General features: G+C 47.3%; 1 protein-coding gene across 1 annotated transcript; it reads left to right on the forward strand.

Annotated features, from left to right (window-relative positions):
• Positions 1-8,860: 8,860 nt before the first annotated feature.
• Pigr (polymeric immunoglobulin receptor) lies at positions 8,861-26,862 on the forward strand. The gene is made up of 11 exons (XM_026387498.2): positions 8,861-8,907; positions 15,454-15,551; positions 16,248-16,592; positions 18,519-19,160; positions 20,310-20,642; positions 21,193-21,516; positions 22,549-22,732; positions 23,122-23,243; positions 23,870-24,001; positions 24,117-24,175; positions 25,731-26,862. Exons 2-11 carry the CDS (start codon positions 15,509-15,511, stop codon positions 25,824-25,826), a joined length of 2,280 nt encoding a protein of 759 aa, XP_026243283.2. The 5' UTR covers positions 8,861-8,907; positions 15,454-15,508; the 3' UTR covers positions 25,827-26,862.
• Positions 26,863-27,632: the final 770 nt, after the last annotated feature.

Here is a 27,632-nt window from a genome sequence, read left to right on the forward strand (position 1 = left end):
GAACTCCCATTTTTACCCCAAATACAGATTGCAGAATCACATCGGTTACACATCCACAATTTTACATAATGCCCTATTAGTAATTGTTGTATTCTGCTACCTTTCCTATCCCCTACTATCCCCCCTCCCCTCCCCTCCCATCTTCTCTCTCTACCCCATCTACTGTAATTCATTTCCCTCCTTGTTTATTTTCCCATTCCCCTCACAACCTCTTATATGTAATTTTGTATAACAATGAGGGTCTCCCTCCATTTCCATGCAATTTCCCTTTTCTCTCCCTTTCCCTCCCACCTCATGCCTCTGTTTAATGTTAATCTTTTCTTCCTGCTCTTCCTCCCTGCTCTGTTCTTAGTTGCTCTCATTATATGAAAGAAGACATTTGGTATTTGTTTTTTAGGGATTGGCTAGCTTCACTAAGCATAATCTGCTCTAGTGCCATCCATTTCCCTGCAAATTCAGGCTGTTCTTTATATCTAAACAGCATTTTCTGGGGGCAGCCACAGAACACCAGCTTCTCGGGATGTTAGGAGGTGCTAAGGAAAAGATTTAGCAGTTCAAAGAAGTTTGGGAAATATTAAGTTAAAGAACAACAGATTCTTTTATGCAGGAATTCTCAGAGCCTTTTGTATACCTTATTTACACATTGCAAATAGTTTTGAGGGTGGGACATTATGTGTCTTGGACTCTTGTTCAGAGAAGCAGTCTCACCAAACTGGACTTCCTCAGATCACTTGTAGGGAAGACCAGAGCACTGAACCAGGGGTCTGTTGACTTTTTCTGGTTAAAAAAAAAACAAAAACCCCAGACAGTAAATATTTTAGCCTTTGCAGGCTCTGCAGTCCCTGTGCAGCAGCTCAGTTCTTCCTGAGTAGCACAAAGCAGCCAGAGGCAACAGAAGCCAATGACCACAGCTAGGTTCCTCCGAAACCTATTCACAGAAACAGAAGGCAGACTGCATTTGGCCTTTGAACTGTAATTTGCCAACCCCTGCACTAAGTCATTAAATCACCGGAGACTCTCCTGGCCTCTCTCTGATCCTGGCCACCCTCTCCTTCCTTCCTCTGAACAGCTTTGGTACTTTCTCTCTGGAATTGAGCAGCTAGAATGTCCTGTTCATCTACCTATCTTCAGGGCAGGAGGGGACCCGTCCAGCCAGCAAGTTGGCCAAGTGACTAGAGCCAGGAGAGTGTCCAGGAGTAAGAGTGTTCTAGAGAGCTGAGATGCACTAGGGGAAGGTGCCAGTACAAGCTCAAAGAAAGAGCCAGTGCAGAGCCAAGGTCAATGTCAGGGCCAGGAGTTTTGAGGAGACAGAGATAAGATCTGAGGACAGTATAGAGGGAAGGAAGCAGGGTAGCCCCAAGTGTTCACAGCTCTCCTTTATAGCTCAACTGATGAGCGGCTGGGTCAGGAGTTTCTCTTAAAGGGCTTGAAACAGAATACACAGAGCAAGCCAGCTATACCACTAGGTATATGGTCAGAGATTTTATCTTTTTATTTCCTATTATCTCCCTGGTAGCACAATGTCCTCACCACTGAGACGAGAGGGCAGGGAAACCACTGGGCTATAATCAGGGAGACCTCTATATGGATATCTAGTACAGAGTGCAGGAAAGCCACTGATTGTCATAGGATCAAGCAGCTTCCTGGGTCAAGGCATAGCTCTCTGACACTCCCTTCCTCCTGCTTATTAGCTCTGCTGCTGCTTGTTCCTGTGTCTCCACACAGCACCTTCTGTCACATTTGATGTGACATTTCTGAAAGGAAGGTGTGTTGGTTCCCATTTTACAGATGAGAAAACTGAGGCCCTGAGAAATTAAATAGTTCCACTACCAGGGAAGGGGCAAGCTGAAACTTGAACACCAGGTCTACCTCCACTCCTCCTTGACTGCTGTGCCATCTGCCTTTCTCCTCATTTGAATTTACAGACTGTTCATCTGCTCAGGTCTCTTCCTGCTTAGTGTTCCAAAGGCTTGCTTCTCTCTTTTAGCTTGCACAATCCTTTCCGGTAATTTGTTCACTTTCCTCATTAAGTAGCTTATTCTTGTCCTGGCCTACTGAAGCATTAAAAAAAAAAAAAAAAAAAAAAAAAAGTCCTGAGAGCTAAAAATTCAGGCACCAGCCCTGGGGTACTTGCTGGCATTTCTACAAGTAGAACTCAGATTTGAAATGCTCCATAGGAGTATCCATCTAAGGTTACTCAAGGCAAAATGCTTGACCCTAAGCCAACTTCTCACTGTCCGCTGCTGACACTTTGGGGGATGCTTCTCCTCCTCCAATGGCCAGTATGGTCTGAGAAAAGCAGAATCTGCTCACCAGCAGCCTCCTTCACACAGAGAAGAAGGTGCCGTCACAGAAAGATCTATCACGCACTTCAACCAAGTAGACATGGCATATTTGGTTATGTCCCTTTGGTGCACAGACACAGAGCTGAGAACTTGGCAAACGTGGACTGGAGAATGCAGACCACGCTGAAGGAAGTGGACTTTCTCTGGTCACCTTGCTATCCATTCTTTATTAAGTGACACAACGTGGCTTATGGGCACCGGCCCTCCCAGGCCAGCCTGCTCCCTTCACTGACTGCAAGAATATGAGCTTTCACCCATTGCCACTCTTAACAGGGCCAGCTGAAACCCAGGTGGACCACAGAGACGTGCCAGCCCCACAGGACCCCACCTAGACCTCTGAAGCCATGTGGAACTTCCAGTAGTGAGTCACCGGGCCAGCGGCCACCGTTTGCCTCCTGGTCCCACTAAAGACACACGTTCACCGATTAGGATCTGGACTCTATTTTTATGTTCTGCCTTTTTCAACCTCTGGCCTAGTTTTCACTCCCCATGTATTTGCCTGCTGTGTCTAGAACCACCAGTTCTGCTCTCAGCATGGAGGTCAAACAAAGGCCACTTCTCTCCCTGAATTTCAAATTCCTACCTCCCCAACCCTGAGTATTTTAGAGAGGAGGGAGAAAACCAGGGCTACCAAGTCCAAAGTGTTTTCCAAGTTGCCATAAAGATGTTGCAATTCACTTGTGACAAGAGTTCAGAAATAGGGCATCAAAGAGTTTGCTTCTTTAGGGCCTGGCATGGGAAGGGCTGTCCGCTTAGCAAATGCAACTAGCCTGGTTTCCATTGGCCAGCTCTCTCCTCACTCACCACCTCCAGTGTAGTACAGACAAGTCGAAGTTACTTGCAGTATATATCACCAGGAAGAAAGGAACTCCCCATCGACAGATGGAAACACTGAGGCTTAGATGGGCTCCGGCTGCAGGGGATAACATGGACAGTTTTCCAGTGTCTACCTGCCAGGCAGACCTTGGGCTAAAGGCCAGACTCAGACCAGGAACAAGGAAACAGTCAGCCTTTTGGGGGGACTCCAGTGGCTTATGAGAGAGGCTGGGCCCTGTTACCTGACACTTACCTATTGACTTTGGATGTCTACTCCAAAAATTTTTTCCTCCTTCTGCTCCTCCCCTAGCCAGGGTGTGGAGGTCAGAAAGGTCAGGAGAGTGGTTTGTTAACTTCAGAAGACATTTGCTCATTTGTCCCTGCCACTCAGAACCAGAGAATAAAGGTTCCTTGGGACTCAGCAACCAACCCCAAAGGGGAACCAAGAGATCTTCTGGGCCACAGCCAACTTTCCATTTCTAGGCTTTTCGGTGCTCAGCTTTGCTGCTCCCTGGGCCATCGCAACCTCCTCAGGGCAAGATGGACCCAGTCCCCGAGGCACAAGCCTTTGCCTTCACCCCTCTTCCAGTCAGAATGAGAAAGAGCACTGACAACCCTTCCACCCCACAGGCCCCAGAAGGAGTATTGTTCCACTCTGTGGTTGGGAGTCAACTGAGCTAGGAAAATAATTGAGGGGCTAAACATCTGGGCAGTGACACAGCAAGCAGTCAAGGAAAAGGAGGTGATTCGGACATTCATTTGGGAGAGAATAAAGAGTTTCACTTGCATGTGTTTGACCAGTAGGTCCAACATTATTCAAATATTGGAGTCACTAATCTGCCAAGAGCCTTCTTCGCTTCTTTCACCCTCTCCCTGCACCCCACCCAGTTTGCCATCCTTTGATTATTCTCTCAGGGGCAAGATTCTACCAGATTGTAGATGTCGTACCCTGAGCTCCTAAGGAGTGACCCTGGAAAACCACTCTACTATCTATCACCCAGTAGTCAGGCCTGTAGGGAGTCTTTTTATAAATAGTTCTCTCCCATCCTGCACCTGCTCCAAAACAGAAAGACTCATTCCGGGAAAAGGTTGGGGCCTTCAAGCATAAGTCCAGGTTCAGAAACTCTCGAAACACTTGTCCAAGCCAAACCTGCTAGACTAGTCCAGCCCTGGCTCTCCCAGCAGGCTTCCAAACAGTGGCCACACTTGCTAGCCAGCAGGAAGAACAACAGTCCCCCTTCCATGCTCTTCTCCCCCAACCCAAAAGGCAGAACTGGAATAAGAAGAATAAATGCTGTGCTTCTGCCCATGCACAGCAAGGGTCAGGAAATACTCTACAATGATCTGTCGACAGGGGTAAGTGGTCACTGTGGTATGACTAATTCTAAGCAGCCAATATCCTCTAAAATGGTAGAGAGGATGCTCTTTGGGGCTTGGGCAGATTCTCTGTCACATGCTATTTTTCAGTGATTAATACTAATGTGACTCCATATTCTAGGCTGCAGAGGGACTGCTGGATTACAGGGCTGACTGGCCCTGGATTAAACATTGACTCCAGACAAGGGTTAAACATTGACCCAACTAAAGACCCGCAGATAGGAGCAGAGAACTGGTAGCAAACAGCGTTTCATCTGTTCATTCTTATCTCATTTGACTGGCAAAAGCCACACTCATAAGAACCATTCAAACAGAGGTAGGCCAGATGGGCAGTGGAGAGAGGAGAAGGGCTGTGGGCTCGGGGCTCCCCTCCTCTGTTGGTGATAGGGTCCATCCATGGTCTTCGAGCAACAAGCTAATCATGATAGCCTGAGGGCTGCATCTGTGTGCGTCTGGGGAGCTTGGCCCTCTCTGGTCTTCTCTGGATAGTGTAAATGGAAATCTCCTCCTATCTGTTGAAACCCTAGTGCAAAAGATTCTACCTAAGAGCAAAGGCTTTGGGAAGTGAAGGAAAATGACCAATGCTGGAAGATCTTGGTTATAGAGCTATCTATGCCATTCCCTCACCATGCATGCTGGGCAAGTCACTGCACTTCTCTGCCCTCTAATCCTCATCATTCACTGGGGAATCGCTCTCAGTTCTGGAAGGCTATGCTGTCCTATTTATTCGATGTTGAATCATAAGCACCAGTTAAATTCCCACCCCTGAGCATATTATACCTAATCTTTATAACATCCTTATGGAGTTAGGATAATTAGGCCCAAGGTCCATGGCTCGCAGATGGCAGAGCTTGGATGTGAACCAGGCAGCCTAGGTACAGAGCCCAGACCCTTTCCACAAGGCTGTGCAGCCTGTGCATGCTGGGTGCCACCTGGCTACTGGGGCTCCCTCATAGTGTTGTATGCGGGTGATGATCCTCCGATAGACTATGTGTCCTTGGGTACAAGGATGCACACTCCGGCATGTCTCTAATCTCCCTGAACTTTTAATCGACTGTGATCAGAATAGATGCTTTTGGTAGGCTGAAAATTTCCCTCCTTTCCCCAGACTGTAGCATCTACATCCTAATCCCAGGAATCTGAAAATGTGTACTGACTGAGAAAAAGTGTCTTTAGAGATGCGATTAAGTTCAGGATCTCGAGACGAGAACATCATCCTGGATTATCAGATGATATAATATTATTATATTACTCATGTCATCATGAGTATCTTCATAAGAGAGAGGCAGAAATATATCAAACGCACACAGAAGGCAATGTGACCATGAAGGCAGAGATTGGTGTGGTGCAGCTACATACCAAAGATCACAAGGAATGCCAGCAGCAGCTAGAAGCTAGAAGAAGCAAGGAAAGAATCGTCCCCTAGAAGCTCCATGGTGGCCCTGTTGACACTTTGATTTCAGATTTCAAGCCTCCAAGACTAAGGGAGAATATGTTTTTGTAGACTTAAGTCACTAAAGTCATAATCATTTGTTACAACAGCCACAAGAAACTAATACAGTGCTCACGGAAAACACAGACTCCTAAAACTAGAAGGGGCTTGGGAACCATTTGGCCCTATTTTATCATTTTAATATGTGAAAAGCCTGCAGACCTAAAAGAGGAAGAGACTTGGCAAAAGTCACTTAGCAAGTTAGAGGCAGAACTAGGATCAGGATACCTGTGTGCTGACCCAGACTAGTCTCTCGGCACCTCCCTGCACACTGACTCAGACCAGCTCCCAGAATCATGCAAAGAAAATGAGAAGCTACTCTTCTTATATGTTTTCACTATTGTTACTTTAAAAAGAGGAAGGGGTGGTTTGAACAGATCCAATTTTTGGAAAGCATGATCACCACCAGGGGTGTCATTATCAAGTTGGGCAGTTGAACCCTCTTGGCTGGTCCCTCCTCCCCTGGGACTGGATACAGGGCCACCGGGTTCCAGGTAGGAAAACCACAGTGTGGAAGGGGAAGCTAGTGACTTCAATCACACCACCAGTGTGTGGCTGAGCTCTAAATAGGTCACAAGAAATTGACTTCCTGAGTTCTACTGTTCATTTTCCCCTGTCCCTTAGCTGGATCCGTGGGATAGGTGGGCTTTGGGTATGTGGGGGTATGTGGTGTATATATCTGTTGTATCTGTGCACATGGAATGTGTGTCTGACACAGCTAAAACGGTTTTGGATGCCACTGGGAACATGTACCAGAACATGATCTGGTCAGTTACCCACCATCGTGGAAAAATAGAATAAGGCAGGAAATCTGTCCCCTCCTCCAGGCAATGTGAGAAACAAAGATGTAATGGACGCTCTTCCCTCCCTCCCATAAGCCTTTGCCCATCAAGTTCTATGCCGGTTTCTCTTGCCAGCCCAGACAACTAGACGCAAGTTATTCCCTGCGTTGGGAGAAGCAGATTACTGAGAAACAAGGAAGCATACCCTACATATACCTTGACTATTGAGCTCAAACGAAGAGAGGTCTAAGAAAACTTTTGAAAGGAGTTGTCGTCTGCCAGTAGCAGGCTTGTCCTGTCGCTGTCCCTAAACATCTCCATCATCCTTTACATCCCTCCCACCCCAGATATCCACCTTGGAACTTGAAGAGGAGGAAAATTGCTTAAAAAGGCAGGAAGAGAATTTAGGCATGCATGTGTGTGCTCCCTGCCACCACCATGGAGCTGAGTCCAGGCTGCTGTAGAAAAGAAGAGATTAACAATGATGGACATCCAGACGGATTTGGAAATTCCAGAGCCAAGAGGACCTGCACCTAGTCTGTCCTCTATAGAACTTTGGTGGCCCACAATCTTGCTAATATAATTGCACCCACAATTATATGGGAACACTGGGACACAGAAGGCTACAGAGTGTGACATTGCTGCATGGAATCTCCCGAGGGCCTCAAAAAGGGGCAGATCAGAGCCCAGCACCGAGGTGCCTGTCACCCCAGCTATTTAGGAGGGAGAGAAGGGAGACGGAAAGGAAGGAAAATTCAGAGACTGAATTTTAAACCTGGAATGAAGGGACTGAGGTACTGAACAAGACCGAGTTTGCCTGAAAGTCACTGTGCAACTTTTTTTTTCCCCTTCACATCAGCCAGGATATGAGTTGAGGATATGGAATTAAACTCCAGAATAAAAAAAATATGGTTTCTTTTCTTCCCATTCAAACCTGTGATTGTGGGTTAACACATTAGCATGAATCAGTGGTGAGCTAAAATAAAACCCAGACTCTGACTTCACTTTTTCTCCATGGCTCTATTTCTCTCTTCTCCTTCCCCTTCTGGGGTTTGGCCTGTAGGACTCTATAGAGGACAGAGCCAGGTCAGCTCTGCACAGGTAGGACGGGGCAGAATTTCTGGTATAGGATTGTAGTGAGGGATGGGGGGTGAGGCATGTGTGTGTGTGTGTGTGTGTGTGTGTGTGTGTGTGTGTGTGCTGGGGAATGGGTTTCCCGTGTGTGACACAGGATGGTTAAGAATATTTTGGGACACCTAGAACCACATCACATCCCGGGTACACACCAGGGACTAACTGTGGGTGGGAAGGAGGTAGCTACCTCAGCCCGACAGGTAGGTGCCTTCCTTGGTGTGGAGCTGAACCCAGAAGCAATCAGAATCTTTAATCCCTCCAGGAGTGAAAAGTCCCCCAGGTTCCTGGAAGCTCTGCCTGCCAGTTTCCAGAAGCACCAAGGCTGGTAAAAGGGGTTTTGCTGAAGGTGTGTGGAGGGTGCCGTGGTCCAGACTGAATGGGTTCCCTAGTGACTGGGATGTGAGATCAAGGAGTAAGAGAGCCACTCCTGCTGCCTGCGCCCCATGGAATGAATGTCAACTTCACACCACACATTGGGCTGGGCATTTTACATCTAATACCCGGCCGTATCCCCTACCTGTAGACATGGTATGATTGTTCTTATTTTCCAGACGAAAAGAAATATGAAGGTGATGTGATTAAGATCTTTTCACTAGAAAGTGACAGAGCAGGATCTTTGTGTTTGACACTCTGCCCCATATCCTGCAGCTATAATGATGGAGGATTCCCAAGTAAAAGACTCTCCCCAAGGTCAAGGGAAAGCCAATGGAGCGAGCCAGGAAAGCTGAAATGAAAGGAAAGAAGGGATCCGTGAGTCACGTGCCCCTGGCTAGCCGCCGTGCCCATGGGAGAGTGGCCCTTTAAGAGCCCAGGTGTAGGTCAAGTCCTGAGCACAGTTTCAGTTTTGGTAGCAGTATCCAGTGCCCAGCTGGCAGCTTCCACAGAGGCAGGGGTTACGCGGACTGGCCGGCAGGCTGTGACCCTGAAGCTGGATCAACAGGAGAGGAGGAAGTAGCTAAATGTAAGTGTGGTTGCTCCGGGATCCCGGGCAGGATGCTACCTGGGATGGTAGCTCAGTCCCACACACCTCACAAGGTTGGAGTGAGGGGGACAATGGGGCAGACTGGGTGGCTGTATGTGGAGGTGGGGAGGAAGGTGCATTTCCCAGAGGCACGAGTAAGGACAGACATGGGTGGAGAAGCCCCCCACCATCCTTTTTTGCAAAATACTAACAGACAAGAAGGAAAATGTGTGGTCACCATATGTCGTTCTTCCCATTAAGCTCCGTCCCCAGATTCCCTTACTCCTCCACTGTTTATTAACTGTGACCTTAGGCAAAACACTTGATCTCTCTGAGCCTCAGTTCCTTAATCTGTAAAATGGGAATATAAATAAGACCTAGCACTCCGGGTGGATCTGGGTGCAATAAGAAAATATGTGTGAAATAACTTTGTGACCTCTAGAGCAAAACAGAAATTGGTCTTTTTTTTTTAAATATAGTTCAATTACTCCAGGATTTATGGAGCACCTCACAGACCTGGTTTCAGATAATGCATATAGAATGCAGGGACTCAGCCTCTTCTAGTCTTTGAAATTTTCTGTCTGCAGAGGCTATGCTCAGTCCCTTCAGGCTTCAGAGAGTCTCTGAATTCCTTTCTAATTGCAATTCAGCTTTGCCTCAGCAGATTCCTTCCACCTGAAGCATAAGTATGTATCATAGTATCATCCTGCCCTTGCTCCAAGCAAGAAAAATGAGGTCCTCACAGAGTAACAGAGTAACAGAATAAGGTTGGGCAGGGCCACCTTCCATGCTCAGGCAGTTCACATATTGTGTAATATCCCTTTTGTCCCTTCACTAGAGAAATTATAGCTTCTTTAACATCTAGAGAGGGAAAATGCCAATTTGGGGGCCTGGGAACAGGCAGGTAGATACCTGTCAGCTGAAACTAGAGGGTCTTTCAAAGTCATGGCTGGAGCTCTCAGCCATGCTTTTCCCTGGCCCAGGATGTGGTGATGGAGCAGAAAAAACTGAGCCAGAAGTCAGGAGAGCAACTCGCTCTGTGATCATTGCTGGTCTCTTGCTACCCTGCATCTCCATGGTTTTGGTTTATGAAACATGATCATGTCAGTTTCCATTTAGTAAATCCACTTACTCTGGACTTTCACGGTTTTATTTCATTCGACCCACAACAAACCTGGGAGACAGGCAGCATAGGTATGGTAGTTCCTTTGTTTTTTTATGTTGATGGACCTTTATTTTATTCGTTTATTTGTATGAGGTGCTGAGAATTGAACCCAGTGCCTCACACATGCTAGGCAAGCCCTCTACCACTGAGCCACAACCCCAGACCCTGGTAGTTCCAATTTATAGCTCAGGAAATACACGAGCTTATGTGAATGATGTAAAAAAACATCCAGTGAGTAGGAATGATGACATGTCGATACAGCCATTCAGATGCAATTGTGAGATTTGTGAGATTTTGATATCACCAAAAAATGAATTTACCTAACTTTAAAAAAAATTACATCCTTAAACCCAAAATCTGAAATCTGAAATGCTCTAAAACACCAAACTGTTTGAGAGTCAACCTGACATACTGGAAAATTTGACACCTGACCTCATGTGATAGGTTTTAGTCAAAATGCAAGTGCACTAACAATGTATAAATGACCTTCAGGCTATGTATACATGGCACATACGAAGCTTACGTGGATTTCATGTGTAGAGTTGGCTGTACAAAATATCTCATTATGTACATGCAAACATTCCAAATTTTTTAAAAAATCCAAAATCTAAAATACTTCTAACCTCAAGTATTTTAGGTAAAGGATACTCACCCTGTATTACCCAAGCATAATGTTTATCAGAGACACTCACCTATGTCTCGCCCTTTCTCTGGGTGGACTGGAGCTGAGATCTCAGAGTCACTGGTATTGACACAGTGTGGTAGAGTAGAAAGATGCTTTGGGGTGGATATATTCAGACACAGGAGGCATATGTAATGTGCCCAACACATGGTCGATGCCAGGGAAATAGCAGCTAATATTTTTTAAGGAAGAAATTTCTCTTTCGGTACCTACCTCTGGGTCCAAGTGTCTCTTCATGGGAGATTCCTTTTCTGTGTAAGGCAGAGAGAACAGGACTAACCCTCTTTCTCTAAGATTGGAGATTCTGCTCGTTCCTGTCCCCACTGCTTCCTCTCACCAACAAGACCCCTGGGTACAGCAGAGCAGCTAAGCTCCTTCGCTCTTGGTCCAGAATTGCATCTGTCACTTAGAAGCTATGTAATATTGCTTCTGCGTGCCCCCCCCCATTAGAAACCCTTACCTCTCTGTGCCTCGACCTCTCATCTGTGAAGTGGGGTTTCCCATTTTATTCTACCTTCTATGGTGGCTGTGATGATTAACCCAGTTAACACATATAAAACACTCAGAAAAAGGTGGTGTTTCGGTCTTCCTTATAAGCTAGTCCACAGTGCTTGTCTCCTCTCTCAGCCATCGTGGCCCAACCTGAAGAGCTCATTCCCTGTCTTGAAAAGATGCCCACCAAGCAACCTTCCATTCTCCTCTCACTTGATGACAGGAAAAAAGAGAAGGCTGCATTTGTTTGAGAGAGGAGAGGGAGAAAGAATTGAAAGTCTGTTGCCATGCTAAGGATTTCATATATGTTGTTCAATTTTATCCTGATAGCAACCTTCTGCACGAGGTACAATTACAGAAGAGAAGCTTGAGGCTCAATGGGTTTAAATAGTCTACCCCAAATCACATAGCCACCAAGTGAGAGCTGACACCACGCTGAGTGCTTTGTGCCACTGTCAGTCAAGTGCACAACAACCATGAAAGTCAAGTGTACAGACCCTTCCTGCCCTCCTGTGATTAAAAGTAATTAAAATATCTTATGGTCAAAGAGCACTTGACCCTAAAGTGCTTCCATGTACAGTATCCCATTACCCTTCCCCCCATCTTCCCATCCTAAGTACTAGCCCTTCAAACTAGAAGAACACAGGGCTATTTGTACCTATTTTACAGATGATGGAGTTGACCGGCATATTTTGCCCAAGTGACAGGACTCTCCTTGTAGCCCATGGTAGACCAGAACTCGACCTCTGTGTTCTCTTCCATCCTTGAAGCTCCTTCTTCAGTCAACTCTTTCCAAGTTCATTCTGTGCTCGACCCGCATATCCATGGAAGATGAGACAGCCCCTTCTCCTGGAAGCAGAGGAAGGGGCTGTTCAGTCCAGGCCAGGAAAAAAAACCCTTCCTACCTAGGCCAGACACCCCCCATGCCTCTGAATTCCACAGCTTTCTGTTCCTCCAAGTTCACATTCACGGGCTTTCAGAAACTGCCAATCTGACTTCCAGTCTTTTTAGCAGGTGCTTTCTGTCCTTTCTGAAGCTCCTGGGACCGTGAGAAGGTCACTGACCATCTCCTGATCCTAAGCATATTGAGAGCTCAGATTGCTACAGCATTATATGAACACATGACTCCCAAGAAGCCCAGCCAGGCCCCAGGCCCTGGTGGTACCTCTTCCTTTGTAAAAGAAGGAAACCTGAGATTAGATGGTTTGAACTCCATGCCAGGAGAGCTGAAGAGCAGTCTAACAGCAGTGGAGTTAGCTAAGTTCATTTCATAAGAGACAAACTCTACTTTTCAACATGGCTTATGCCCCTATAAGCCATGGGCCTTATACAAGGTGGATATACAAGGTATGTCCACGATCCTGGGGACATACCTTATAAATGTATCAGGCATTAACTTAGTAAGCTGAGAATGATTTGGATATTTCAGTCCCACCACTGAAAAAATTAGATTCATAGTTTAAGGACCAGATAAGGTACCTTCAAGCATGATGTACTAGCATACATAGAACCCAATAAAACAGATCCTTCAGCCCATTCAAAGAGTGATAATGGAGTGGTATCCTCAAATTCTAATTCTTACATGGGTCTTGGGATCCAGAATCTCTCCAAACCTTAGATTTCCCATCTTCAACAAGAAGATAATAACATCTACCTCTTGGTTTCTGTGCTGATGAATGAAATCAATTAGGAAAAAAACTAGCAAAGCATCGGCACATAATAGGTACCAAGTAAGTGTTTTGCCCTTTCCTTCCTTCCTTAGGCAAATCTTTTAAATCCCGCTTCAGACACCCTGTGACTGAGGCTTCCTGGAAACTTGAATTTCCTGGGTTTGGAGAAAAATATGGCTTAGATAAAGCCGTCCCCACTGATTCTCAAAGTACATGTCCTTTAGCTGCTATCAAATTTATCTCTGGGCAAGAAAAAGTTCCTGTTCTCAAGAGAATCTGTGCCCTCTCTTCCCCACTATGTCCCTTGGGACTGAACTCTGCTTCTGTACCAAGGTCATCCTCTGCCAGGTTTGCTTTTCTAGCTATGCACTCCTAATGCTCTTCACCTCTGGCTTCAGAATATGCAAAAGGTAATGGGTGCACACGCATGTCCCTCTTCCATGCAGACATGTCCCACCAACCAAATAAGTCACAGAATGGGAAGAAAGCAGGCTGAGAGCTGACTGCGCCCCACACCAAATTAGAAACCCTGGCATCTGACTCTGATAAAATGGGGCAAGTCACTTTACTAATCAGGAGGAGGGGATGCAGTCTTCAGCTGAGCCCATGGAAAGACCCACTTCTGTCTCACAAAATATTAGGAAACTTGCTTTTCTACAGGTGAGAATAGCAATGAGAATAAAGGTTAGCTGCTGCAGGTTAGGGCTCTTAAAACTTTGTGCTATTTGGCCTTCCCACCGGCAGCTGTGCTGAGGGCTGAACACAAATGTCAAGTGGCAGGTTTCCCAGGACATTGCAGCCAGCCCATCCTAACTGCAGAAGAAAACAACAGGCTTCCCAGCTGCTCCTATCTGGGAGAGTCTCACCACTCAGGTAGCCCCCAGCCAGCAGCCCCTGAGCACTTTCAATCCAGGCTGACTCTGGTTTTTGGCTAAGGTCTCACTCCAGGAGTTTATCATTGATCAGGTGAGAAAGGTCTAGAGCAATTAGCTGGACTCAAGAAAGTCTAGAGTTGCCACCTGACATCCATATCTGTCCCCAACCCCTCCCATACTCTTCCAAAGAACTAGAGAAACAAAATACTTTTATCTACACAAGGAAATAGAGGACTCCTTGCTGGGAAATTCCCCTACGGAAAAGAAATAACCAAGATAAACAATGCTATTGCCTTTGGCTCAAGCTGTGAAGGAAGTCTCTGGGAACAGGAGCCCGGGCCAAGGCAGTGAGGAGAGATAATGCCCAGCTCCCTCTTGCTACAGCTCCCTTATCTATCTTTATGGGTGCTCATTACCGCCCTTGCTTATTATTATTGTTTTCTCTTTTAACGCTCTTTGTCATATACATTCCAAAGTTGAAAGTCTGTCAGAGTCCGCTGGGATGTGGGGACTTCTCTCCTCTCCTCTTCTCTTCTCTAGGCTGCAATTTGGATCTTGAGGAGAGCTGCAGTCAGGTGGGGTCCTGGGCCTCAAGCCTCTTGGGGCTGTGTTGGTGGTGGACACAAAATCTACAAGGGCTGCCTCAGATTCTCTGTTGGTTTCTGGTAGGCCTTACAGGCATGATTACAAAGATCTTAACATCTACATGCTTAACTCTGCTGCCATCACCAAATGACTGGGAAACCTTGGGCATCACTCAGCATCCTAAAACCTTGATTTTCTTATCCACATCATGGTTGTGATGATGTCTGTTTTGGTTCAAGGAAGTTATAGAGCTCAAATGAATAGCGTCAAAGACTGGGTTTGAGAAGCAATCGAGGCCCTGCAAACCACCAGGTGTAAACATGCTATCACACTTGGGCTGCGATATCCTGCTGTGGAGTAGCCCAGAGCACAGACCCTGGAGTCAGAAAGCTGGCTTCAGATCTTCCCGCTCAAGCCCGACTCTGCCCATCCACACACACTTAATCCCTGTGTGACCTTGAGTAAAGCACTTAACCTTTAAGCTTTCATTTCCACTGATGCAAAATGTGGTAAGAATACCTATTTCATAGGGTTATCAAGTTTTAAATGAGACAACACATATAAATTATGTAACAGTGCCCTGGACATGGTAAGAAACAATTAGTGAAGGTGATGTCTTGCCCCCTCATTATATTTACAACCTTCAAAATTATTAGACCTCCTCTGTGGGAGTCAGTTTACTCATCTGAACACACCAAAAAAATATGCCAGCCTCTTCCACCTCCCAGAGATATCTGGAGGGCTGATGTTTTGACAAAAATGAGGCCACCTCTTGATAGTAACCAATCATCAGAGAGCCAGTCCTAAGGTCTCTATACCACATCTCCTGGACAGAGATACAAAAGAATGTCATCAATAGCCCTAGACAAAAGGAACGTGCAGCTTAGGTAAGAAGACTGAAGCTACTTATAACTACTGAGGACCAATAAGTAGTAGAGGATGATAAAACTTCAGCCATTCATTCATTCATTAGCAGAATTTATGTCAGTTGCTGGAAATGGAGTTTATGGAAACTCTAAGGTCATCTCATCTTTGAAGACTGAGGAGCTTCATCTCCCTGTGGTTATTGTTTTTCAGCATCTCACAAAAGAAGTTGGCCTGAGTGGCACAGCCCCCACGGGAGCCACCAGCGATGAGGCTCTTCTTGCTCACCTGCCTGATGGCTGTCTTCCCAGGTGTGTCTGCCAGGTCCCAAATCCCCAGGGTTCCATGTCCTTCATCTGACCCCCTCCAGAATCCAGTTCCCTGAGGACACTGAAATCACACTCCCCAGGGATGTCCCTCTCCAAATTCATACTCCCTAGAGAAGGACGTAATGCAGAAGCATCATATCTGAAAAAGGCTTAGTGAGCATCGGGAATCAGAAACAGGAATGGCAATTCCTCATTTCAAGGTCAGGGTCTGGTGAAGGTCTTCTCTGGGAATAAAAAGAATTTGACCTCAAACCAAGCATCTTTATGAGTTACCATGGGATTTGGTGTGACTTGATTACCTTTCCCAGCTCTTAATATTTTTTTATGGAAAAAAAAAGAAAATCGTCTACAAAGTATTTTTTAAAATATAAGGAAATAGCAATAAGAAATGGAATAAATACAGTACCCTACAAAAGGGGAGTGTAGAAAAATAAAAGATATCATAAGTTACTCAACAATTGTGTTTAAAAGATTGCGATTGAATTACATTAGAATTTAATAGTGGTTAAGAAATCATTTTACCCACTACAGCAATTATATACTTGTATCTTGTAAATATCCACAGGTAGAAATTGCATCTTTTGGGGGAGCTGTCTGGATCCCTTCACCAATCTTTTACCCACCCTCCAAACCCCCACCCCCAGGGTGTCTTAAAGCCTCCGTCTTCTGTTCCCACAGTGGTCTTCATGAAAAGTCCCATATTTGGTCCCGCGGAGGTAAGTAGTGTGCAAGGTAGCTTAGTGTCCATCAAGTGCTACTACCCGTCCACCTCGGTCAACCGGCACACCCGGAAGTACTGGTGCCGGCAAGGGTCCAGAGGCGTCTGCACGACCCTCCTCTCCTCGGAGGGTTACATCTCCAAGGACTACTTGGGCAGAGCCAACATCACCAACTTCCCGGAGGAGGGCGCGTTCGTGGTGAACATTTCCCAGCTCTCGCGAGATGACTCTGGACGCTACAAGTGTGGTCTGGGCATCAGTAGCCGAGGCCTGTCCTTCGATGTAAGCCTGGAGGTCACCGAGGGTAAGGCTCCGGGTGCTGTGGGCTTCTGGGGCAAGTGAGAGGGCGTCACCTCAGGTGCAATGGGAAGGCCGGAGGAAGGACCCCTGATAGGAAGGGGGTCCTGGCCTGGGGTGGGGAGCACCTCCCTTCCAAAGCAAACTTTTCAGAATAGGACACAGAAAGGAGACAGGTGACATTTACCTGGGGGCCTAAGTCTTCTGGGCCTGTAACATTTTAGGGCTTTACTGAGGCTTAGCTTAGAAGTATGAGGAGGACAACTTCTCTCCTTACATTTATCGAAGTTGGAACAAGGGGTCTACCAGCCTAAAGAAAAAGAAAAGACACAAAAAGATTTCCAAGGATCCTTAAATGCTTACTATTAATGCACCCTTTAGATCGAGGTCTTGGGCCACCAGAAGGTTTCTTTTAAAAATGAGGATTTATTCTTTAACCTGGGATCCATTCATCTGTCAGAACTGTCAGCATAAATTAGAATCTCAGTTCTTGACCAAAGACGGGGTCCTGAAGTCAGGGGCATCTGAACAAGCCTGTGCCGATTAGTGAGAGAAACAGAAAGGCACTAATGACAAGAGTGTAACCATGAGAGCACTAGGGACAGTCAAGGTCAAGTTGAAGGACAAAGAGTCTTCAAGAAGGAAATTTGGAGGGACTCTTCAGGGTATGTCTTGCTCCTTTGGGCTGTGTGTGCCGTGGTCCGTTTTCTACAGAGATGGTTCCAATTGTGATGGAATCCTAAGAGCTGAAGAGCGCTCAGAGTTCTCCCTGTGTAGATACCCAGAAGAACACTGTAGACGAGGGGAATCTAGGCTCTGATTAAACACTTTAGATAACAGAAACACACATGCTTCACAAGACAGCCCACCCCACCATTGAACTGCTTTAATTTTTAGAAATATCTATTGTAATGCACGGCAATTCACCAACCTGTTATTACGTTCATTCTGTTCATTTCCTCACGTGTGAATTTGGGCACCTACTATGAATAGGCATTGTGCTGGGGACTCAAATATGAGAAAAATACGTTTCTGCCCTCCAGTCTGTGGAGAACATAATTAGATCTCCAGTAGATCCAATGAAGGGACCAATTCAAACATAAGAAAGGCAGGGAGGTGGGAGAGATTAGTATCAGCTAGGTGGAGGCATCATGGGGGAGACGATGGAGGGGAGGAAGGCGGTTATCCCTGTCCTCACCCATCGTATGGATCATGGTCGACACCTCTATAGTAAAAGGCAGGTTAACATAACAAATTCATTGAATGAAAGTTTCACATGCATCCGAACCTTCAGAACAAACACCCAAACATATAGGGAAAGTTGTCTGATTTTATATTTAGGTTCCATGAAGCAGGGAAGGCCATGTGGGAATGTCACGGGACAAAAAGGGCATGAGCTAATCGTAGTAGACAGAGTCGGAAACCCAGGAGGGCCTGACTCTTCAAATTCTTCCTGGCCCTTCAGTATTAGCATTTCTTCCTCCAGGATATGAGCCAGGAACCCTCAGAATGAGGGTCTTATGGCAATCTAGGCTCTATCAGAGAATTTCCTTATGGCCAGTTGTTACACACAAAGGTGGGGGGAAAGTTAGAGTAATGTTTTTTAGGTTTTGTGAATAACTTTGGGGTAAAGGGGTCCTAGTTTCTAAGGCCTGCCTTGAGAAAGAGGAATTCTAGTTTCTATGGCTTGCCTTTGGGAAAAACAAGGGTGGGAGGCAGGAGGGCAGGAGAAGGTCAGAGAAAAAGTTTGCTTCTAAGGCTTCACTTTCAGGTATCATCTTCTGAGTCCCAGCAGACATATTCTGACTGCATCCCTCTGGAGAGTAGGGCACTCCTTGTTGTCAGCCCACCCAGACCCTCACTGGGAACAGCACAGGACCCTATGTTCTAAGAAAACGAAATCACAACTTTTCCCCTGCCCTTCGTCCTTCAGGTCCTGACCCGCAAGATGACATTGAAGTCTACACAGTAGACCTGGGTAGAACAGTGACCATCAACTGCCCTTTCAAACGTGAGAATTCTCAGAAAATGAAGTACTTGTTCAAGGAGACAGGCGAGCTAGTCATTAACACCAATTATGTGAACCCCAACTTCAAAGGAAGAGCCAGTATAGTTATTCAGGGTACCAGCCAATTAATGTTCAACGTCATCATCAAACAACTGAGACTCAGCGACGCTGGGATATATATCTGCCAGGCTGGGGACGGTTCCAGTAGTAACAAGAAGTATATTGACCTCCAGGTGCTAGAGCCTGAACCTGAGCTGCTTTATGGAGAACTGAGGGGTTCCGTGAACTTTGACTGTGACCTGGGCCCTGAGGAGACAAATGTGGCGCAATTTCTGTGCCGGGTAAACAGCCAAGGAAGCTGTGATGTGGTCATCAACACCCTGGGGAAGAGGGATCCAGCCTTTGAGGGCAGGATCCTACTCACCCAAAGGGAAAATGGCCTCTTCAATGTGCTGCTCACAGGCCTGAAGAAGGGAGATGCAGGACACTACCTATGCGGAGCGCACCCTGGCGGTCAGCAGAAGGAAGGCTGGCCCATCCAGGCTTGGCAACTCTTCATCAATGAGGGTAAGACCCTGGATGGGGAGAGAGAAGGGGTGGGGCAAGCAGTGAGAAACTAGCTTAGCTCCAGCTCCTGGGTCTGTTCATCGATATTCATCTGTCAATGGTATCCATTCGCTTAGGAGCCCCAGAGCTGGATGCTATGTACACAGCAGTACAGGAAGGTTAGAAAATGCAGCAGCCTCTGCCTTGTGCTCTCTTCATTCTTTTCCTGTTATCAGAGGCCTTTTGGTGGCCACCTCTGGTCAATAGGAATATGGAGAGCAAAGCTCCCGATGAAGGCAAGATTTGTAGATTATCTGGGTTTGGGTGCCATGGTTGGCCCTGATCCCTCCTCTGACCCCTGAGCAAGGCAGATACCTCATCCTACACATTCAGAGGAGAGAAGAATTGGCCTCAAAGCTTCCCAGGAAAGTGATGCCCTAGCCTCTAAATCTTCCATTCCCACATTTCTTAGGGTTATTTGTTATTCAACATGATCTGGCTCACTCAGCCATACATTGGAAGGCCATCCACACTGCAAAACAATTAAATCCCTGCTCCTCCTTTTCATCCCTGCAACATTCTGTATAAAGTTGTACTCAGAGAAGCAACAAACTAGAACTTGCAGTTCACAGCATCTGCCCTTGGGACTTTTCTTTAAGAAGCCTTCATTCCCTGCACATCCCTTTTCGTTCCAGCTCAGGGTCCTCGCCACATTCCTCCACATCCTCAGTCACCCAAGGTTCTCTCTGGACCTCAGCATTAGATGCTTTGAGGATGTCTGTCTATCCACTTGAGATGCCTCTCAGGGTCCTTGGTTATTCAGATTATCTATGCTGTGAAATTTGCATTAAAATCATACCCATTCTACATAGCTTTTCTGAATTTAGCTGCAATCCACTGAGTCATTTTTGAGCCATGAGCTAAGAAATAGATAAAAATTTATATCAAGGGGTAGGAAAAAGGAACAAACCATCCAGAATGGTGGTGAAGCTCATCAGGTCTGGTCATGGTGGTTCTAGCTCTATGTTCAGTGATATGAGAATTTTTTTTTCTTTTCCTGAGAAAGGTGAGGGCCTCCACCCTGTTGAGTCATGGGGAAAAAGCTGCTTAGGCCATGCAAGCCTGCTCCTGGCTGCCACCCTTCCATGCTGTCTCCTTTTGTGCTTCCAGAGACCGTGATCCCCTCTAATCCCACTGTGGTGAAGGGCGTGACAGGAGGCTCTGTGTCCTTGCTGTGCCCCTATGACCGGAAGGAAAGCAACAGCATCAAGTACTTGTGTCGCTGGGAAGGAACACAAAATGGCCGCTGCCCACTGCTGGTGTCCAGCGAGGGGGAGGTTCAGGAAAAGCATGAGGGCAGGCTCGCACTCTTTAAAGAGCCGGGCAATGGCACCTACACAGTCATACTCAACCAGCTCACCACCCAGGATGCTGGCTTCTACTGGTGTCTCACCGATGGCAATACTCGCTGGAGGACCTCAACAGAACTCCAGATTGTTGAAGGTAAGAGCTTAGGGGCAAGAGAAATGGGAAAAGACCCCTAAGACCACTCAAGTCAGCAGCAGTCTCCCCAGCCACTGTTCCTCCTATCTCACCTGCATCCTGGTGTGTGGATGAGGACAGTCCCCAGGAGAGAGCCTTCCTATTCAAAGGTCACATTTTGGTACCTATGACAAGCACCCCACACTCTTCCAATTACTACATGTAGCACTTCCTAATTTCAGGAACACTGGCCTCTTTTGCAGTAGGTGAAGTAGAAAATTGAATAAGGCTCTTGTATGTGAGTCTAGAAGACAAGGAAGAGTAAGGAAAGCAAACTGAAACCAAGGAGCAAAGCTCTGTGTTCTCTTAACAGACTCTGGACCGATCACGGTGGTCATCAGTAATGACAATGACAACAGCACATCATTCTGTTGCTGAAGTAATTAGCCTAATCTATTTAGAGCACTATGCAAAGGAGAAATGAGGACAAAGATCACCACCATGGTCACTTTCCTGCAGCATCTCCACATGCCAATTTCTATGCCTATGTCTTCTTCCTTCCCTGCCTCAGGAAAACCAAGCCTCAAGGTACCGGAGAATGTGACCGCTGTGCTGGGGAAGAGTCTCGAGCTCAAGTGCCACTTCCCCTGCAAATACTACGCCTTTGAGAAGTACTGGTGCAAGTGGAGCAACGGCGAATGCAGGGAGCTGCCCAGCCAAGACAAAAGCCCCAGCCAGGCCCTTGTGACCTGTGACCAGAACAACCGGTTCATCTCCATGACCCTGAGTTCAGTTGTCAAGGAGGATGAAGGCTGGTACTGGTGTGGCGTGAGAAAAGACCACAATTATGGAGAGACTGCAGCAGTCTATGTGGCAGTTGAGCAGGTGGCAGTGGGTGAGTCTCCAAGGGGAGGGCCTGTGCTCTCTGGAACCCCAAAGGAGGACCACTCAAAAGTCCCTGACAATTTCTCAACCACAGGTGGCCCTAGGTTTGGCATCAGAAACTGGATGAGGTGTGTGTGTGTGTGTGGGTGCAGGACAATTGGGAGTTCTCCATAAGGGGCATCCCAAATAGAAATATAAACTATATAAAAATAGTAAGTTGGCTGTTTAACCTCAGCAGTTAAGATAAGTGCCGTGGTTGCCCCTTCAAATCAAACCAAAGTGCATTCTGTAACTAGAAAGATGGAAATTTCACTATCACATGCAATATACTCACTCATCCTCCTGCCCTCTATCAAAGCCTGCCCTCAAAAGTGGGACCAAATACCTTCATTTGCAAGGTCTGATCAAGAAAATTAAGGCATGGGGCAAAGATTAGCTTAGTGTAGAGCATGTGCTTAGCACAAGCAAGGCCCTGGTTGCAATTCCCAACACCAAAAAAAAAAAAAAAAAAGTAAGAAAGAAAACTAAGATGACCTCATCCAGCAGATCTGCATTTCCAGCCTCTTTTTTTGCCCTAATGAGGGTATTTTTAGACCTCCTCGATATCCCATTGTGTCTGGGTCCTCCTATTGGTCTGGTTCATTGAGGGGGCCACCACCACCCAGCTACCACCAGGAGGCAGCACTGCCCAGCAGTTAGGAGGCTTCGGGCAGGGTTTCAACTTGTGAAAAATCTCCCTGTCCCCAGATGTTGAGTGAGCCCTTATTCACAGCTGGATCCATGACACGGAGTCTTGATTATGGAAACAACTTGGGTAGCAATGAGGCAGAGATCATCTGTGACAAGCTAGAGAAGGCCACCACTCCTCTGCTTCTAATGTCAATCTTGGTCCCACCCTAACAGTCGTGAGCTCTAACTCTAACCCTGTGATTTCTGATGAAGCTTCAGTCCTCAGGCTCCCTAACCTATGGGAGTAAGAACACTGGGGAAGTGGGGGCGGGTGGGAGGGACTTAACTGAGTCCTTGCTCTTCTCTGCTCCAGGGTCCCGTGAGGTCAGCCCAGCCAACACAAATCCAGGGGCTGAGGAGAAAGTGGCGGAGCCCACTGTTAGAGTGATTGAGAACAAAGCTGTTGTGAATCCCAGGCTTTTTGCAGAAGAAAGAGCGGTGGTAGAGGATACAGGAAACCAAAAACCTGGGATCAGAGCATCCTCGGATACTAGCAGGTGAGGAAAGACTGAGACTCCTCACTCTGAGCACAGATAAAGTCCTGAGCCTGGGCCACCAGTTCCAAATATCTCTTTAATAGTGAGGCAGCCCTAACTGCCTCTGCTTGAGCTTGGGGCTGTGGGTCCCTTGTGCCCTCAGTCCTTCTCACATGGCCAGAGCAGTGTTTATACTTTAGTACAAGCTTCCAAGCCTGGGATGCAGGAAAGGTCCATGCCTTGCCTTATGAGTCTGGGAAGGTTTCTTAGGAGAACAGAGCTCGGGAGCTGTGTCAGGAGGGTGGAATGGATTAACCTGGGAAGAACATTAGCTGGGGCCAACCTGCCAGCTCATCCGGCAGCTCCTGAGTCTCCCTTCCAGTGATGGATTGACTTAACCCTTCTTCTAGCTCTGAGGGACAAAGCAGAAGCTCCAAAGTGTTGCTGTCCACCCTGGTGCCTCTAGGCCTGGTTCTGACAGCGGGGGCTGTGGCTGTGTGGGTGGCCAGAGCCCGGCACCGGAAGAATGTGGGTGAGTGCCCAGGATGTTCTCCAACCCCACCTCCATCCCTGGCTCAGCTGCCCACACGGGAGGCCACCACAGTGTCCTGTAGACTTGGTGGCCTCTCCATTGACTTGCACAAAGGATTCTGAGAAAGTGAGTTGGGAAAGACAAACCCCCATGTCCTCCCAAATGAATTAGGTGCTACTATCTAGATACTGTCTCTGGAAGACAGCAATCAGCTTGGGGTCTAAGTTCAGAGGCAGGGCTGCCAGGAGACCAGGATCGGGGAGGCCTGGGCATCTGCCTAGTTCAGTGACTAAAGGACTGTGTGACTCTGTGACATCCCCACTTCATGCCTCAGTTTTCTCATGGCTCAATACAGAATGATAATAACCATCTCATAGGGATGATGTGAGGGCAAAACAGGTGCTGTGCATTAGGAATCACAGAATGACAAAGGTCAGGGAGTATTGATTATCCACTAAGAGGGACTCAGATCCATTCTGCTTTGGGTCAGAGGCAGAAGTGAGCAGCCAGAGGTCCCACCCCCGTAGCTGTCCCATGGGCTATGGCAGAGCTACCTCGAGAGGAGTAGCTCTGGTCTTCTCTGGCCCAACCGTGTCCTTACACCAATCCTTCTTTCTCCTGGACAGACCGGCTTTCAATTAGAAGCTACAGGACGGATATTAGCATGTCAGACTTTGACAACTCCAGGGAATTTGGTGCCGTTGACAATATGGGAGCCGCTCCAGTCGCTCAGGAGACCATCCTTGAAGAAAAAGCTGGTATGTGTGGAGAGAATGCTCAACCCCGCTGTCATGCAGCAAGAACTAGTCTGACCCTGAGTCTGGGGTGGAAACAGGAGCTAGTGAGAGCTAACCACACTCTCTGTATATGCAGAGGCCATGGCCACCCCCGAGGGCAACAAGGAACCTGAAGAACCCAAGAGGGCAAAAAGGGTAAGAGTCCAGGGGAGGCAGGGGAGCCCCATTAGAGTGACAAGGAATTGCAAGATGAGGAATTACGGTTAGATATCAGGGGCACCTTTGCATGGAGGCTGACCCCAGAACAGGGAAGATGGCACAAACAGTATCAGGGGGACTTTCTGCAGGAGGGTAAAGGCTTCCTGGTTGTGGGTGTTGTGTATAAAGCTGAGGAAGAAGGCAGCTGCATTGGTAGACTATAAACCTGCAGGAGGGAGGAAGCCAGGACAGAAGAAAGAAAAGTGCCTGACAGGTGTGGGCACAGGCGGAGGGAGATCACATGTCAATAGCTGGGGGTTGGTGTTAGGAGCCACAGCAAAAATATTGATACAGGCACCTTTGGATTTTATTGACTGCCAGCCAGCAATTCACATTCATATGGTATTTGGACTCATGCTGTTCAGCTGGGCCCATTTCAGGACTCAGGTTACTCATGTCACTCTTGTAATGGGAGAGTTCCCATTGGTTGGAAAAGGATGGTAGGAGGGTGTTCCGGGGGAAGTGGAAGCCCCCCCCCCCCCCCCCCCCCCCCCCGGCTCAGGTAGACACACACGTGTGGACCCACTTGTTAGGGGACGCACATGGCCTCTCTCTAAATAAAACTTTGTCTCAGTTTGACTGGCTTGTGTTTTTGTACCCAACCGGGCTGTAAGATTGCAAGCCGGCGTGCACTGATAGCTCAGCAGGGGATCGCTCAGCAGGGGTGCCGCAGGCAGTGATCGGCGAGCGGCAGGAACGGGGCTCAGCCAGCTCGCTCGACCCGGGTCCGGGCAGCCTGCGGCAGGTTGGGAGATGCTTTTTCTGGGCTGCGGGACCCCTGGACTTCCCTTAGGTCACCCACCCTCCCTTGAGAGTTGCTCAGCACCAGCTCTTTGTCTGGGCCTGAAAGACATTCACTGGTGGTGGGCAACTTGATGGGTGGTGGGTGACTGGCAGGCCCTGCCCACCCCAGTGGAGTGGCAGTACACAGTACGTGAAATCCCACCAGAGCTTACTCTGGACTTTGGGTTACATGTCACCCTCATCCTGTGGCTTCCTAGAAGGATATTGACTGGCCTCTAATTCTGAAGCCTTCATGCTTTTTATCCTATCTAATTCCCCTGGCAACTGCAGTCACCTCTGCTTTTAGCAAGAGGTATCCACAAAGCTACAGGCAGCTTCCCCACCGGCTGCTGAAAAGCTACCTTTCTGGGCTAGTGGAGAAAGAAAAACACAAACCACCTTACCTGATGCCAGCCTGGGCCACCTTGCCCATGGACTGTGTGGGCACAGCTTCCGGGGACAGGCCAGGGCAACAGAGGTGGTTCCGCCCCACGTGTTGGAAGGAGGTAGTGAGACAGAGGGAGATATTTTTAGAGGTTGCAACTTTCCATTTCTCAAAATCAGAGCTTCTTGGTGAGCACAGGGCAGGCCTGAGAACAGGGGGCCACACAAGCTTGTGTTGCTCAGGTCAAGATGATGAATCCCGGATGTGGAAAGCACCCCTCCCGCCCCACCCTCATCCACTGATGCCTCTTCTTTTGCCCCCTAGTCATCCAAGGAGGAAGCCGACATGGCGTATTCCGCCTTCCTGCTCCAGTCCGGCAAGATAGCTGCCCAGGGCCAGGAGGAACCCAGTGAAGTCTAGGGCAGCACCAGCCGCCTGCCCCATCGCCTGTGACAATCACCTTCAGAATTATGCTGATCTGCTGCCTGCACTCACCCCCACCTAGGCTTTTTCTACCTGTGCTCAGAGGTTGCTGGTCCTGTCCTCAGTGACAACGAAGCCTGGCCAAATTGTTCCTGTTGGGTGGGGTGGGGACAAGGAGTGTCCATCTGCAGCTAGTTTTTGTTGAGAGAACTTCAAGTGTGAAGGATTCAGATCTTAGAGGGGTCTCTCTGAAAGAAGGGGGACCTGGGAGGGGAGCTCATTTCAGGAAGGAGAACCTTTGGGGCCTCCCTACACCCTTATGGTGGGATGCCACTGATATTTTCCCCTCCAATCCATCTCTCCCTTTCTTCCTTCCTTTCTTCTTTCCTTCATTAAAAAGTCATGTCTGAATATTTACTAGAATCCAGGCAACCTGCTAGATGATGGGACAGATATACCATAAACCCAGTTGGCCACGTCTCAATAAATATCACTGAAGGAGGCCCGATACTCCCAGTGTGTATCCACTCATAAGACCTGACACCTTAGCAGGTACACTCACCTCACCCTCCAATGGGTGACATCATACAATGCCTGGAGTCCTAAAGTATACATACAAGTCATCATGAACATACTCTTGCAGTCCTAGGCAAGAACTTTGAGGTCCTGAGTTTTTCTCAAGGGCACCCAGTAAGATAAATGAGTATCCAACCAGATTTGGCATCTCCTGACCAGGGACCTTTCTGTAAGAGTCCTGCCCCACTGTTAGAGGTAGTTTATAGAACAAGGAGGAGGAAAGGGAAAATGTGATGAGTGACTGATGTTTCCCAGGTCTCACCTGAAGGGAAGATAACTCCTTCCCTTCCTGTCACTCCCCTGGATCTAAGATAAGAGGGCTGTCAAACACATGTTTGAAGAATTATAAGAGGAGAGAAGGAAAGAGAATGTCAGATGGTGCCAGGGAGGGGCTGATATCCCAAGAGCTAAAATTAAAGCTCTTTCTTCCTCTGAGCTCTGTACTTCAACCAGCATCTACAAGCTGGCCCTTGCTAACAAATCAGAAATGTGACTTAATTCATAATTAAAGACCATGATTGCCACCAAGAAGGGTTGGACTGCATTTGTCTCCCATACCTGGGGTTTTCCTGATAATTTTTCCAAAGCATTTTTATTTGGTCCCACTTTTAGACACCCTGGGGCATGTGTCTAAGCCAACAGGCTCCCCCACCTCCTCCCCGAGGCTGGACTAAAGAGGGCTAGGAAAGTTCCTGAAAGTGGGACCAAGATTGTCTTCAATGAAAGAATTGTTTTCAATGAAAGAATGGTTTTATGTGAAGTTTGTTATAGAATATAATTAAGACTATAGTGGAATAAACTGAAAGCTAGTATCACCAGGGCTTCTGAAACAACAAACAAACAACAAAACCTTAGAATAGTAAATACTTAACCTTTAAACTCCTGTTCCTGGTGTTCCCTCCAAAATCAATAGGCCACTAATCAAAAGCACAAGAGTAAACTCTTTCTATAGGCTCATCACCTAAAAGCTAGTTAAATGATAACTGAAAGTTTAGAGTGATTGATCCAAAGTCTCTTTGAGGGGGTTAGTGATTAGATAAAGGACCCCTTATTTATTAAGCTTATCCTAGCTTCTGGCACTAAACTATGTCACATCCTACAGGCTGGCAGCTTGCGTCCCCTCTCCAAACCCTACCTGGACTCTTCCTCAGGGGCTGGATGTGGAAAAGTCTCTCCTGAAGAGAGCTCTCCCTAGTCTTCCATTCTGCCTGATGGGGAACCGTGCTT

This window comes from Urocitellus parryii, chromosome 9 (assembly GCF_045843805.1).
Source record: "Urocitellus parryii isolate mUroPar1 chromosome 9, mUroPar1.hap1, whole genome shotgun sequence".
Classification (NCBI taxonomy): domain Eukaryota; kingdom Metazoa; phylum Chordata; class Mammalia; order Rodentia; family Sciuridae; genus Urocitellus; species Urocitellus parryii.